We start from the raw sequence: 16,266 nt of genomic DNA, 5'->3' as shown, positions 1-16,266 counted from the left end.
AAGAAACAGAAATTCCATTTTCTTTAACGAAAATGTGTTTGGTTCGTTCAGTGTTACGTTAATTCAAGCATTCTTTTTTTTTCCATACATGTTGTGAGAAAAATCGTTTCAACTATCGTTTTTGTGACCTTTTGACACTTTGACTGCCACGTTGGTCATATATGACCGGCCACGGTTTCTCCTGTGACGCCACGGTGGTCATTGGTGACCGGAGCGCTTGAACTTTTTACAATTGTAAAAATTGAATGAAAATTGACAGTTAGCGCATTTTGAATATAACCGATAAATAGAAGATACTTTGAAATAAAAAGTGCCCCATTGAACAATTAAAAATTTTTATTAGAACATCAATAAAAAAAATATTAGAATAAATCTTGCATCTAACGGTGCACTGTGTTAAAACACTTTAAACATAAATGTGGCTCATCAATTCAATCTGGACAGTAGGTGGTCACCTTTTTATTATTATAAACACACCTCAGAAAATAATCGTAAATGCTGCTTTATAATCATATAATTGAAGTTAGAAGTGTGCACATACCCTACTATTATATATAGAGTGACCAAATACCGTTTACTAATATCTTCTACACGTTTCACCAATATATTCTGGACGTTTCGCTTACGACGAAATAACGAATGCGAATAGTTTGTTGAAATGAACGAAGCCTTGTTTTAATTTGTCGCTATCAATCGTTACCAAGGCACCACGGTGGTCACCTGTGACTACCAATAAGATGAACGCTCCATTGGGTAAGAATGTTGTCTTATATCATCAATTTATTATTATTTTGCCATTATATGCTTTGAATAATAAAAATACTCCCGTGGCGTCCTGAGCAAAACATGTAATTTCGGCGTGGCAGTCAAAGTGTTAACGGTGCAAACAAAATAAAAGACACGACAAACAGAGCTACGAACGAGAGAGAAAGAGAGAGAGAGAGAGAGAGAGAGAGAGAAACTGACTGTATGGAAAATTTAATTTGTAAACAGTCGGTCGCTGAATTCGCACAGGAGAGGGGAAAATACCTTAAGGTGTAAATACGACCCGTTTTTTCTTCGCTGACGCACTTCCTTTGCCATCATCGACGAATCGAAACAGGTATAACGTAATGCGGTCGGTATGTACGTCGGCATCGCACGCATATTCATTCGCATTTGTCGATAATATGCGTCGCGCGTTCATTTAAACCTTCAAACCGCGGTTAACCGTCGCCGAGCGGTGCGGTGAGGCGCGTGAGAGAACGCATTTTATCTTACAATTGGATAGAAAAATCTAGCCCGCTCAAATACGAACGTTACGGGTATTATATCCAGCCAATTAATACACGTCATTCGTCGCAGCAATAGAGTCTACGTTGAGAGTCGAAAGTAACGAAACCTCTAAATCAATTTCGGTTGTACTTGGTGCATGAAACGAAAAGGACCCGACGGAATTCAGTTCACCCCAAATAGAGACGGAGAAAGTGGAAAAGATTTGAAAACATGATGAAGCGAAAGTAAAATTTGTCTGGGAAATCTTTACAAAGTTAATAATAAACAATCTTAAGTACTCAGTTGCAGTGATTTAGTGTTTATTTTTTTAGTTAAACGCCTAATTCTTTCTTTTCTCTCTCTCTCTCTCTCTCTCTCTCTCTCTCTCTCTCTCTCTCTCACTCATATACAGTAGAAAATTTCATATTAAAAACAGTTCGTTGAAATTTTTTCTTTAATATGGAGAATATGTTAAAAGATATATAAACAAATGTTAAATTAACATATTCATCTTGTTAAAGTAACACACAAATTTGAGTGGACCGTTTGTGACAAAAAATTTTGTACCGTCTACTAAATTGCTCGCGATCTTCGATAGTACTTTTACTCCTTGCTCCGGCAGCGATCTTAATTTTAATCTTAATAAGTCCTCCGTATTTTCACTAATTCGGCGCTATTTGACTGAATAAATTCTCGTTATCTTAGATATTCTTTTAATATCGAAGATTTAACAAAACGCGTGCATGTATGCGAGTGCACACGAGCGCGCGTTCACGTATATTGTGCGTTCGTATGGGAAACAGAAAGAGGGGGCAAGCGCGAGGAGGGGGCTTGGCCATGCGCAAGTTAGGGAAAGGGAAATGCGAGAGGCTCGTTTTGCACGAGGGCATTGCACCGCGCGCGCGCGCGCTAAGTCGTTCTAATCCCAAAGGCGGCCCTAAGTAACTAGGAGAGTCCAAGAGAGAGAAACCATACGCTAGTGCGTCGAAAATATGCGAGTCACGCGGCGTAGTACGGTGTAAGGTGAATCGTATAACTCTCTCTAGAGGCAGCGATCTGGCGACCGTGATGCTTCCCGCTCCGCTTTTCTTCCGTTCCCGGTCGATGTCGCGATGGCTCGCTTGTCCAACTTCGCATCCACCACGAGAAATACACGATTTGGACACCTCCGAAGGAAAAGTGCCGGTGTATCCATTTCTCATATACCACGCGGAAGAAAAATTAGTCTTAAATCAAGAATAGATATTCTTATGTATAAGCAAGAATATTATAATCTTCTTAGGAGATTTTTAATTTCTAATTGAGTTCATGTGATACTTGCATCAATATAAATTCAATCGAATCAAGACCAAAAGTCTTCTAAGAAGATTATGGTATTCTTGCTTATATAGGAAAATATTTATTTTTGATTTAAGACTAATTTTTTTTTCATGCATGTGTAAAAGACTCCATCAATGCTGCCCCGTTTTTTTAAGCCATAGTGACATCAAACATTTCTAATCAGGAGTATTATTTGTGCATCATGGCTGTTGATAATTTGATGAATCGACAACGATTCTCCAAAGCAACAGTCATGACGCGCAGATATTAAAAATAACGCGCTAATTGGAAATTTTCAACGTTACCATGTTCTTCTGTGCCATTACAGAGAAATCTCAAGATTTGCAAACGTATTTCAAATACTCAAAAGTGTCACAATTAAGAAATCCACGATTTTGCAGATTTTGTTCTCTCTGGCCGCCGAAATAATATCGGAAACACGCAATTAATCATACCGTACGCGACTTCAAAATATCATGAAATCCTAAGACTTTTAGGAAGACCGTGCTAAATCGCTTCATAAAGTTTTAAAACCGGAGGAACGGAGAATATTGTGGCGCTCCTCCTGATTTGCAATATAGATAAAGTTCCCGATGAATGACGCCAGCGCCTCCGGTAGTGTACGATTGCTGTTTTGCTCTTCTCTCCTTATTATTCCGATTTCTAAACGCGACCAAAGCCCCACAACGCGGATTCCATTCGTCGAGAATTAATAGTGGTGGCGCTTTGCGATCTCACGGCCGACCGTGTGTGTATTCGCAACTCATTCGCGCGTGCTCTTGCCAACGACGGACGGAAGGAATTTCTCTTCTTTGCCGGTGTGTCTCTCTCTAAACGCCATTATATCATCCGTTCGTATCGCGCGCGCACGCGAAAAAACACGGCGAAAATACCGTTGATTCTACCCACGCCCGAGTATCGTCTCTCGTCGGGTCCGCAAACAAGATGTATCTGGAGCGCATTTTTCAATTACGCGCGGTCGCGATCCGCATGGCCGCGCTTTCGAGTGATATCAAGCGACGATCGTCGCTCGCCGGATGAAACCGTGAATATTCAAATCTCCAGTGCGCTTTTAAAACGCCGATTTTACAAGCCGAGAGAGAGAGAGAGAGAAGGATCTGCCGGATCGCGCACCCTTCTGCATACTTTCGTTCCGAGTATCGCAAGCGCGTGCGCGCGCGTGTCCTCGCTCGCTAATATAAATAATGCGAGCGTAAAAAAAAAAGAGAAACAGAATGCACCGGGCCGTAATTTGCGAGATGGTTAAGCGAATGGCAAACACGTGCCGTGCTTTCGTTTTTTCGTCTTCTCACCTCCTCCCCCTCCTCCCTACCCCGCTTTAGTATCACCCACGGATAGATTTACGAACGTAATGTCTATCCGTTCTTCGCGCCTCCCTTCCGTCTTTCTCTCTCTCTCTCTCTCTCTCTCTCTTTCGCACTCTTCCTCTCGGCAGTATCTATCCGTTCGTCTCGAGTTTCACCTTTAGCATCGCGCGTGCGCTCTCTCTCTCTCTTTCTCTATCTCTCTTATGTCTCGCTTGACATGTGATGCAGAGCACACGTAACGACAGTCATCCCACCGCAATGCTTGTCAAAGTTCGGGAAGGGAGGGAAGGGGGGGGGAGGAAAGATAATCGAGAGAAAGCGGGACGAGACAAAAGCGCGATCATCTCGCAACATTCGGAAACGGAGAGAAACGCCTCCGTTTCTTCGCCCGTCGACGACCAAATGAAGACGTTTCTCTTCGTTCTTCTTTTTCTTTCATCACTTACGGACGAGTATTCCTTTTTTTTTTACTTCCTCCCAATCTGCTCGATATTATCGAGTTTCGTTTCGCTTCGCTCGCGATTCACTTTCGTTTCGTCCGGATCGGGCGCGGTACGAGTGAAAAAGTCCGACTCCGCGTCGACACGTCGCAACAGCCGCCGAAAATCCGTCTGACCCGAATCGCCGGTGGAGCGTGAGTAATCTCGATTCTCATTAAATTAGTACTTGGCATTAAGTTCGCGTAATCGATGTAAATTTCATTTCGAGCTTTCCGCAGAAGTGTCGGAGCGATGTATACGCGCGCAAGAGAGCGAGAGAGACAGAAAGCGTCGTATTTATTGGCGCTCTATAATTACACTTAGATTTTCTCAGGAAGAAGTATTAAACACGTCGTACGTCACGTGGCGTCTCGTGGCGAGCGCGCGTCACGTTCACGTACGTCGTTTTATGTAACGTGCCATAAAGCGACCGCTTGAACGCGCCCGTGAGCGTAAAACGCGCCTCGTTTGGGACGAGACGAAACCGAAGACAAAACCCTTTTGCGTCCTCGAACGCGTCGGGATTTCCTCGCGATATCGTCTCTCGCGCCGTTGGCCCGCTCGCAACGCGCGCGCGCATTTTTAGCGTCTTCGCTAAAAGCAACCGGACACACGTCGGCAACACGTCGTGTCGTCCGATCGTTTATTATGTATGCGCGAATCGCGCCGCTGATATCTGTCGGCATGCAGATCTACGTGGAGACCCGCACGAATGCGCGAGCGCGTCGCGTCCCTCCCCTTTTCCTCTTTTTATCATTCTTCGCTTCAATCTGTCCGATATTGGCGAGTTTCGCTTCATGTCGCTCGTAATTTGGTTTCATCTCGCCTGGATATGTCGGCCGGTGTGAGTAAAAAAGGCAATCCGACTGCCGGTTCTCCTCGACATCATCATCTACCGGTATCTGTACCGGAAGATCCTTTCAACCGTAAGACACTTCAACTGTGTCGCAGGCTATTCTCTCGAGAGTTATTAAGGAAGATCTGAAGTAGGTTGGCACACTTTTGAGCATTTCAGTGTCAGGACTTTCCAGAGAACTACACAGAATAAAAAAATTTGTATTAAAAACTATCCATTGAAATTTTGTGTTACTTTAACACGAGAAATGTGTTAACACATTGCGGACCAGACATTTTATTGCTAACCGTACCCAGTAGCCCGGTTTTCGCCTCTAACGACGCAATATGAAATACGAGATATCTCGTCATCCGGCCCCTAACGACGAAATAGGAAAGACGAGATATCTCGTCATCCGTCCGCAATGTGTTAAAAAGTGAAAAAATATGTAATGTGTTAAAAAGTGCACAAATATGTAATATTATACATTCACCTTGTCAATATATATTGACGAAATTTCAATAGACTATTTTTAATACAAAATTTTATACTGTGTAACTGTACGATGATGACAGAGATAGTTCTCCCCTGTGCTTCTTTTGCCAGGAACGATCCTGTATATTTTTTATAATTATTGAAAAATGAACATGTTGCACCCTGGTTAAAATCGGTCCTTGTTAAAAGTCTTGCGTTGAATTCTCGACATGAATGAATGAAAGTTCCCATAATTCCTTTGCGGAGCATAGGGCCTCTCTTTCTACGTATGCATGTGCTGCGCACGCAGGTTATACACATATATACGGGATACGTCATAAATATGCTAATTTTACGTAAGATTTGTTTACAAACAGTGTCAAAGTGTTACATTTTTATGTTTATTTTCGTCATACTATTTGCGTTACTTCTTAACATATTCGCCATGCGTTAAATCAAACACAAAAACTTGGGTGGACCGTTTGGGACATGTGAAATGTGTTAACGCAAAATTTCTTACCGTATATAAATATTTAATCACTCGTAAATATTCAATCATTCATAAATATTCAATCGCTCCTATTTAAAAACTATCGTTCGTAATCTTGCCGCATAATAAGATTGCTTCTTCAGGCACGGGAAGTTGCACAGTACAGTGCAAATTGTATGTATATACAATGTACATGTACAAGATATTCGGTTTGTCTGACACCGAGTGTCAATAACTTAGAATGCTGAAATTTCGAGTGGAGAAATAAAAACAGGATAACAGGGCGATGCAATTTTCACGCTACCAATTGGGTGGTCCAATTTTTACACTAGCGGAGTGGGCAATTTTTACACCGCTATTATTAGCACAAAGGGGTGAGGGAGTGGTTGGTATGGGAGAGAGAGAAAAAGAGAGAGAGAGAGAGAGAGAGAGATTCCGCAGAGCTACATGATGTCACGCGCAACTGAGAAATGCCGACCTTGCGCCCGCGACTTAAGTCAGTGCACGCGTCATGCGATGCATTCACGTTCGCCAAGCCTTTCGGCCAAATCCTCTGCGGCGCGACGGCTGTGCTGATAAGCGGACGGCGCATCTACGACGCGGCGCACTTGTACGCAAACGGGGAATGCAAATACACACATTCATCCGGAAAGCAAAATGTTCACGTAGGAAAGCTACAGCAGGAAGCTACAGCGTCGCGTTCCTCTCTTTTCCTCGTCGGCGCGAAGTGCCGACGAAAGGGGAAGAAGTTTCGTCGTATCGTTCGCTCCTTCCGATAACACGAAAAATCGAGAGACAGACCGGATAGAAAAATATCGCACACTTCGTGACAGAGTGATGATTGAGTTAACCGGCCGTCGTTGGGATGATGCCAAAGCTCGAGCTTAGCTTAAATCGGAACTGTCCGGCGAATAAGTTGTTACGTCGATAAGTGGCTAAGTAAGTGGCGGTAAGTGGCCGTTCGTGTTACTCCGAACTTCTCGATCGTCGCACGTGTCGATTCTTTCGTCGAAGAATCAACCGATTGGCCGCGTCTCACTCACCGACGCGGAAGTGCAATGTTTTGCGCGGTCATGCGCAACGAGAGAGGTGTAACCGAAGTCAATTCATTCCCGAAATTGTTCGTCTACGAGGAATCTGTTTCATTTGTTTAATTACCGAGCTGTGTGCAGCGTTGCAAGCTTAAACGCGCGAAATATACGCGGCGCGTATATACAATATATACAATGTCGTTTCGATCTCGGAAGATGTTCTGACCACATTTGGCTATTTTATATTTTCGGCTTTGTATGGATTTATAGAATCTGTTATTTAAATACGTCATGCTTGCGAGATTTGTGCGACATCGTGACAGGGTGTGAAAAATAACTTCTTGATGTTTCGAGAACTATGAATTTCAGGGAAAAATGTTTCGAACATAAGTTATAGAACACGACGTGTTCTATTTGGCAAATGTAGCAGTCTGATCTCAACGATTGCCTCCAAGGTCAGGTCAAGGTCACTTTAAATATTTTAACAGGATAATATAGTTACCTGTTTTACATAAATTGATTCTTTTCGTTGTGAAAGTATGAAGGAAAACCAATTGAGAAGTGGATACTTCTGTAAAATTCACTTGATCATTAATGGCTTCTACGAAAGGAGGAGAGAAGGCATCAACGATATACGGAGTGAATATAACTTTTGTTTTCTCGAGAACTCTACTAGATATCGCGGCGAGAACTCTACTAGATATCGCGTCGAGTGTAATTTTTCATTAAAAACGCGAGACGACGGTCCCGAATGGCTTCAACGATTACAGTCTGGACAAGGTTCTCTATGTATAGAATGGCGCCAAAATAACGCGTTCGCGAGTGCAGTCTAGACTAAACTGATCCGTCTCAAGTGTAGCGTGTAATATTATTTCAGCGGACCGGTGAAAAGTTAAGTAAACGCGGTGGAGAGCGCGATCCCACGCTCGTGACGCATCTTATCTCTCGCGCGAAGAATAAATTGGGACCGGCTCGTAAAAATCAGGACGAGATCCGACGGTGGAAGCGTACGTGCGAAAAAAAAGGGGCAATCTGCTTAACGGTGCGGTTTGTTTCCATAATAAAAATAACACGGGAATTCGTGCATTCATGAACGATGCATGAAAACGATACGCGTCTATACAGCGACTGCCGAAGTTTTGCCGATATAGCAATGTGAATAAGGTTGCGAGTAATGTCAACAGTGCCGGTTAAAATCGGCTGCATTTCTGAAGAACTGAAAATTCGTAAAGACGAACAACGTCAACGGATTTCAAAGCAGTCGCCGTTGAGTTTCGCCAAGTTCCATCGTCATCGCGCAGACATGACTGCGCTAAGCTGTGTGTGTGTGTTACCTGGAAGGACGTATTTTGAATTATTTTGTCAAAAACCACTACATTGGCAATTACGACCCAACCGAGGTGCCACGCGCCGCGGACTTACGACTTCATTCACCGAAAGCAGACTCGCGCGAACCCCGAGCAAAAGCGGAAACCTTTACTTAAGCTGATAATTGAACATCGTCGACCTACCACCGACCCATTCGTCAAATCTACCTGCGATACACACACCACGCGATAGACGAGATGTCCCAGGCGTGCACGTGCCGATTTTTTTTTCTACCTGCGATGTTCGAACACCGCGTCGCGTCACTTCGCAAATATGAATTTCGTATTATCGCTCTCTTTATCGTCATCTTCTTCTACTTCAATATCGGTAGATCGTTCCAGGAAACATCACACACAAAAAGCTGCTCTTTCCGATTTCACTTAATTTTTTTTGTCTTGGACTGGCAAAACTCACAAATCTCGCCAATATGAATTTCGTGTTAATGTTATCTTCCTTTCTTTATTCCAATATCGGCCAATTATTCCGGAAAATTTTACTTGTAAGAAACAATATTTTCCCAAGATGTTACTTTATTTCTTCTCAGACTATAAAATTTCGCAGTTTTCTTTCCTAAAATTGATAGGGGACGATATTACTTGGTTTGTGACGAAGATGGTGTTAAAATTCCGTAAAAAAAAACATAAACAAAAAAAAATATTAGGCGCACCTTAAGCTACAGAAATACCATACGGACCAACAGAAATCGCAAATACATGTTAAACACCTTTCCATACATGCTACATGCCATATATAAACATAACGAAGAATTTCTCTTTCTCTCTCTTTCCCCCCATCTTATTTTTCATTGTTTTTCTCTTTCCCGCTCTTTCTGCGACTGCGGCTCCCTATTCTTTCTCTTTCTCTCTCTCTCTCTCTCTATCTTTCTTGGTCGACCTAGAGCGTACGAAAGCACGAATACGCCGTAGCAGCACTATGTCACGCTTGCCTTTCGAAGGTGTGTCTACTTTGAAGTTTCGCGGACCAGCGTTAATGCGCGTTGTGTCTACCGAGCTACCGTTCAAAATCTTTGTCCCCCAATCGGGCGATTAATATCCGTCGTTTTTCAGTCGGGGCAGAGCGGAGGGGAGGGAGAACGAAGGATTTACGCAAACGCGCCGTGTTTTCTTCTGCGTCGCGACGCGTTTACCAATTTTAGAATTTTTCGTCCTCCTGCAAAATCTACTCTGCTGTGCACCCGAGCGTTCCTTCTTCAAGGTTGCAAGGCTGCGCGCTACGGGGAAATGCAAAAAGCGCGAACCGCACCTAGGTTATTTGAGGATAATGGGAATACGCAACCTATTTCATGCATCCTGCCGTGCCTTGTCCGGTCGGTGGTATCGACGTTGTAATTCAAGTATTGATCGGACGTCAGAAAGTAGCATTTCGATCTACCGTTAGCAACGACGACCTTCCTACCGAAAAAGTACAAAACCCTAAATAGAAAGCGGTGTTTTTGACTCCTATCGACACAGCACAATTACTATTGAAAATAGAAATCGAATCTACCGCATAATGAAGTGTTGATTATTTCCCAATTAGTTGCTTTTCATATCGAGGTATCTTACACGTATTTCGCAATGATAGAGACGTTAGTCTAACGGCAAGTAGCCCTCCAAATTGAAAATTAGTTCTCAGTGACTGTATATGAGCAATACATTCTAGACTACGGCAACTAATTAGGGAATAATTAGCGCCTAATTAGGCGATAAATTCGATTTTTATTTCTAGAAAAGACAGAGGATGTGGGAGACGAAGAGAGGAGAAAGAGAGAGAGAGAGAGAGGGGGGGGGGTAAAGAGAGAGCAGAGAGAACGAAGGAGAAGAGAAACGAAGAGACCGTCGTGGAGGTGGTGGTAAGTCGTTTTGTGTCTGCAACTCGTCTAAATATATACGATCTTCTCCTCGGCGGTGCAGCCTTTCTCAAAGGAACGGGAGAGACGTGAACGAGCTGTCTCGATTTTAGAGAAATCTCCGTGCATTTCGCGCAAGAAGGACGGAAAGGTAAAAACTCACGCGATACGCGCTCGATTCAATGCAGCTCAGACCGGATGTCGCATTGTGGACTCGCGAGACCTACCCTGTTCCTTCTTTCGATAAGTTATTTCAGTTGCTCTTCACACGCGATACAATTTTTTAATCGATACACCATCGATCGTCCAACTCTTTGATCAAAGGTCGGTTGGATCTTCTGCGGGTTCTTTCGTTTTAATTTAGATCCTCTTGGATATATGTATATATCTTCTGTTTTATGTAATACATTTATCCACTTAATTTAAAGTAAATTTTCAACGCGACTTTCAACGTGACTTGACATTTTTTTAACACGACGTTAATTTTATTGCCTGGAACTGATTCGGATGGAATCACGAATTCGCGCTCGCCTTCTTTTCCCATTCTCGCTTTTCTCCCGCTCGAACGATAGATCACGCGATAATCAAGCGTATCCGGAAGTGAAGTAACGACGACTGTGCGAAGATTATGACGCGTGCGGACTGTGCGTCTCGCGCATTGCGACGTGCGGCAACGCCATCGTTTTGAGGACCTACTTTGAGGAAGAAAAAAAAACGCATTGGCTTACTTCTTTAATGCACAACGGTGGCGTTGTCTTCGTGGCTGCAGCCAATTAGTCGCGAATCTTGTACGGAGGATCGGCTCCGCTCGACGAGGATCGCGAGCGGGCGAGCATGCGCGAGAAAAAGGTTCGATCGCGGCGCGGCAGCGAATGTGAATAAAGTCCATTTACGTGAAATTTTAAGGCTGTTCTTGAACATACTGATTTCCGAGGTAATCTGCCATCGTGCACAGAGAGTTGGGTAGAAATTTGCCGAGCACGCGAATACCGAGAACGGTGCAATGAGAGGCGTAACGCGCGCTTAATCAAACGCTATTTTGCACCGACAAAATCCTGATGCTGATCGTCCTTTCTTCTTATCAACTCGAATTAATCCTTTCCGCTCCGCAGATTCTTATATTGGCATTGAATCTTCACTAATACGCATATCGCCGAGTTAAATGAAAAGAATACGTTTGTCAGCATTCGCTTATGGCCCGACTTTATTCTAGCAGAACTTGTTATCGTTACTATCAAATTGAGTTGGCACGGAATAGACTGTGTAAAAGTCTCGGGACAAGCTAGCTTGGAACTTGGAGAACCAAGGGTTAATGTCTACGCGCAAACCGGCTCTTAAAAGAAAAAAAAAAAAGAGAGCGCATTAAAATTCACACGTACAAAGTAAGAGGAGGCTCGCTCGATCGGAGGGAACGGAAACTGATGAGAAATTAATGGGAAAAACACGAGGGAATGCTTTACGGTCAGTTTGACAGACGCTGTTTCGCGATCATGATAAATTATCAGTACTGAGGATCACTCGGCGATGAGACCACCATCGAACGAAGTATCGTGTATTTACAATTCTCGCGCGTTATAAAGTAAGGTGGTATCATTATCGGCATCTGCGATGTAAAGAAGAGGGAGAAAAATCTCCCGGGAGGAGACATCGCTCGCCAGATATACCTAACTAAAAAGGCAAACGTGTGCGCCTAATGTTCACATCTGCGACATCGAGTCACGCACGAGACCCGTCGTTGGTCCACTGTCGCCACCTCGGCGATAAATACTAATTGAGATTAGCATCAGCGACCGTACGCCGCGCTCAACAGGTGTGTCGCACGGAGTCCTTGGGCCAAGGAAATACGATCTGAGCGAAAAATTCTCGAGAATGAAAGAAAGAAAGGGAGAGAATAACCGGCGATTCAATGGGCGATATTAACTTTGCACGTAGCGAAGTTGCCGACGCTAAATAGTTGCTCTTCGATACGCGCTGATGTGCATCAGACATATCGCAGATCCCCGTCAGATGTTCCCGCGCTATCAGATGAAAATACTTGGCGAAGATAATTTCCTGAAATCGTTGACATCGTCGCGCGCAACGTCGAGATATTTGCAAATCGCGTTTCAACGGGATAAACGGGCAATGCTGCTTCGCAACTCGAGACGTTTCAGGTTCCTGATCGAACAGACATTTTGCGCGTTTAAATCAGAAGTATCAGATACGCGACGAAGTCGGTGACGAAAGAGATGGATAGATGTTTGGGGATATTTTAAAAATCGTTTAGAGGTTCTCGTCTGTTCGCGACACAAGGATTCGGCATTCTTCCAATATGAACAAATTTCGCAGGTAGGCATTTATCCTTCATTTACGTTTTTAGACTCGTGAGTGCAATTCGCCTAATTTTGCCGTTAATACCAAGAAGTCGATAGCAAACGCTTCCAAGCGATATTCCTTGACATCGGAAGAGCGCCAAATTCTTGTGTTGTGAGTATAAAGTTTCGGAGAAAGACCCATTTATTTCCGCGGATTTCTTCGGTTTTTGTTCCAAGGGTACAAAAATTCGTTTAGAAAAACACACGTGTGTTCGATTAAAAACATATTTAAACAAATATAGAAATGATATAGACCTTTAAGGAGCGAAGTACGAATAGTTTAGTGCTATTAGATATTAATATATTATCTTATTAATATTAATATAATTGTTGAAGGATATAGTGTTCAATATTAATAAAGTAATATTAATAGCACAAAACTATATGTGCTTCGTTCCTTGAAGGTCATTATTTCTATACTATTTGAATATCAGAGGAGCTTTCTCACTATCGTAAGCCTATTTACTTTTTTCTGTAAAGAAGGTAAGAATCTAAAAAAAATCAGCCAAAAAATTAAGAAAAATGTTTTTTTTTCAAAGCTTTAAAATTACTGTTCAAGACGAGAACACATCTTGTTAACGAGATTTAAAATATGTCGAAGCAATAGATATAAGACGAAAATAATTAGAACACATGAAAACAAAATTAACGAAAAGTCTGTGCAAGAAGAACGAAAAAGAAGAGCCGATAAAAAGAGGTGAACATCGCACTGAGAAACCCATTTGATTGACTCGAGCAAAGTTCTTGTTTGGGTATGAACAAACAAATATTTTGGTTGTGGGAACCAAAGTTTTGGTTCTCTGAGACGAAAATGAAAAAAAGTTTGGTTCAAAGGAGGGCCGATTTTCGAATTTCCAACTGTGGTTCTCACAAGTATAAGCACTAGTTTGCTTATATTCAAGGAAGAATTTTGTTTGAATCAACTAAGCGGGTTCCTCGGAGAGTCCTGCACTCTCTTACCCTCGAGTCCCTAGACGCGGTTCCTTAATTCCACGATTCTTATCGTCGATAGAACACGACGAAACGACGAGAAACTTTGCCAAGGACGACCGTTCCTCTCTCTCTCTCTCTTTTTCAGACTCCCCCCTCCTCTCTCTCTCTCTCTCCCTCTCTCCGAATAATACCGCGAATTCGAGCACGAGTTAGCCTATAATAAATCCGATATTGCAGATGCAAAGCGAGTTTACGGGCGAGCGAGTGCAGACGAAGGCCACGTGACAGCGCGCGGCAGCGGTTAACGAGCGAGATATAAACACGCGAGAGATCGAAGACGGAGTTTACACGGTGAAAGCGGGTAATTTCGTAGGCACCGCGTCGTCGCGACTACCGGAATCAGCGCGCGAGTCACCGTCGCCGAAAAAAGCCTCGTTACAATCGGCGGTGATGCTACATCGAGGATACGCGGGGGACGCACACACACGGGAGCACCAATATTCTTGCTCCATTTTTTCATGCGCGTCTCTCTCTTTCTCCCCCCNCCCCCCCCTCTCTCTCTCTCTTTCTCTCATTATGTAAGACCGCACTCGAGCACCATCGGAGAAGCACGCGAGCACCATCGGAGTCACGTCGCTGTCTAACCTTTAAAGGACAAGCGAACCACTCGCGATACCGCCGGTGAAATCAAGCGCTAAACGTAAGGCGATCGCCTCTCATCGAAAATCCAAGACCACCACCGCGGTGACGAAAACAACAATAGGGTCCGTTCTCTTTTTCAGCTGAACTGGGTTACATTTTTTTTTGCTTTTGCATAGAAACAAGCGTGTACAAGCCTAGCGTTGAAGGGAAAAAGAAAAATATATTGCACACACACACATATACACACAGAGTAGAGCTGGTTCAGCTGGAAGAGAAAAAAACCGGGTCTAATCACGACGACGATCGCGTCTTTCCCGTTTCTGACGTTTTCCCGGTTACGCCGGTCGATGCGAGAATCGTCGACGCTGAATATATATATGCACGGTTGGAAGAAGCAAGAGGAAGGAAAAAAAGGAAGTACCTCCCGAGAAGTACACAGAGAATGAGAAAGACTTACCGGCGGCACGGTGCGGCCTCCTCGCCCAGTCGTCCTCTATCAAAGGTGCGACCTGCCGCGCGTGTAACGTCAACACGTTCAACAGGAGGCAGAGCGCGACGGCGAGTAGGATCGGTAACATCAGGCCACTGTGAAGCTGCATCTTCGCGAGTTTCGGCGTATCGCGACCACCCTTTTCACCTCTCTCTCTCTCCTCCTCCTCCTCTTCTTCTACCGTTTTATCAGTCGGTTACTCTCTCGCACTCTGTTCTGGCACTCGCGCGCCTGCCTTTACGCATATAGCACGCTTCTCCTCCTCTCTCTCTTTTTCTCTCTTTCTTTCTGTCCTCTCCGCAGTCTCCCTCTCTCTCGCTCTCCTTATTCGTATAGTCGTAGGTACTAGTCTATTAACGACCGTTCACTGCACAAAACTTTCTGCACTGTCTCACAGCACGTAACCTGTTCTTCCGTTGGCGGCGGCGGGCCGCGCGAAGAAGATCAACGCCNAGGAAGAGGGCTCGGCTTTTTTTTTTTTTTTTTTTTTACCTAAAAAACGTTATTATACCACGGTGAACGCGCGCGCCAACCTCCGCGTCTCCCTTCGTCTTGCGCGCGCGTCGCGCGCGATAATAGTGCGTGCGCGAAAGTTCAAGAGACGAAGTTCCTCCTCTCTTTCTCGCGCGCGCGCGCACGCGAGCGAGCGAGAGAAAGAGAGAGAGAGAGAGAGAGAAGAACTTTCTGCATTACCGCGCGCGCGACTCCGCTCGCTCGCTTGCACGTAACGAGAAGCGAACTGCGAGAAAGCCTCGCTCAAACGATATCGCAACGCGGACAGGCCGCTCGCGCACACTCGACTCGAGCGCGCGCGATCTCTCGATTCACGTTCCTCTCGCGCCTCGCACTTTCGTCGCGCCGCCGGTCTCGAGCGCGCGATACTGCGCGCACGTTTTATAAGGTGGTAGGTACACGCCGCGCGCGCGCGCGCGCGAGAGCGCACCGAGAGAGAGAAAGAAAAAGATAGAGAGAGAGAGAGAGAGAGAGGGACATACGAGAGAGCAGAGCAACGACGGCGTCGTCGGCGCGTCTCTCTCTCTCTCTCTCTCTCTCTGCGCTCTCAGTCCGTCCTCCTCCTTTCTTGCTTCTCTCCACTATCCTCCTCGTCGTTTCGTCTTGTTTCTCTTTCTCTCTCTCTCTCTTCCGCCCTCTCGCGCCACCCGTGTATTACGTCTCTGTTATTCTCTTTACCTCCCGGCCGTACGTACTCTCGCCTCTCCTTCACGGAGTAACGCCGGTGTGCATCTGACGCGACGGCGGCAGCGACGACGACGAACGACGGCGGCGGCGGCGGCGGCACTGAATCCGTCCTGCGAGTGCGCACGCTAACCGTATCGGATAGCAAACGTCCGACTGACTGACTGACTGACCGCGAGTCGTCTGGTGAACCCTGGTGGGAGGAGGAGGAGGAGGAGGTCC

The 16,266-nt window shown here is 44.7% G+C and overlaps 1 protein-coding gene across 3 annotated transcripts in view; it reads right to left on the bottom strand.

Annotated features, from left to right (window-relative positions):
* LOC106749680 (dorsal-ventral patterning protein Sog) overlaps positions 1-16,222 on the bottom strand; it is a 34,212-nt gene extending 17,990 nt beyond the window's left edge. For 2 of the 3 annotated variants that reach the window (XM_014629368.1, XM_014629384.1), the window contains exon 1: positions 14,815-15,802. In XM_014629368.1, coding sequence (XP_014484854.1) covers positions 14,815-14,956 — 142 coding nt within the window. In that variant the 5' untranslated portion in view covers positions 14,957-15,802. Of the gene's footprint in view, positions 1-14,814; positions 15,803-16,038 lie in introns of those variants that run through there. The other variant, XM_014629375.1, reaches the window with a different exon arrangement.
* Positions 16,223-16,266: the final 44 nt, after the last annotated feature.

The sequence above is a fragment of the Dinoponera quadriceps genome, unplaced genomic scaffold (genome assembly GCF_001313825.1).
Source record: "Dinoponera quadriceps isolate SergipeBrazil2010 unplaced genomic scaffold, ASM131382v1 scaffold37, whole genome shotgun sequence".
Taxonomy (NCBI): Eukaryota; Metazoa; Arthropoda; class Insecta; order Hymenoptera; family Formicidae; genus Dinoponera; species Dinoponera quadriceps.
This window is presented reverse-complemented; position numbering and strand designations above follow the sequence as displayed.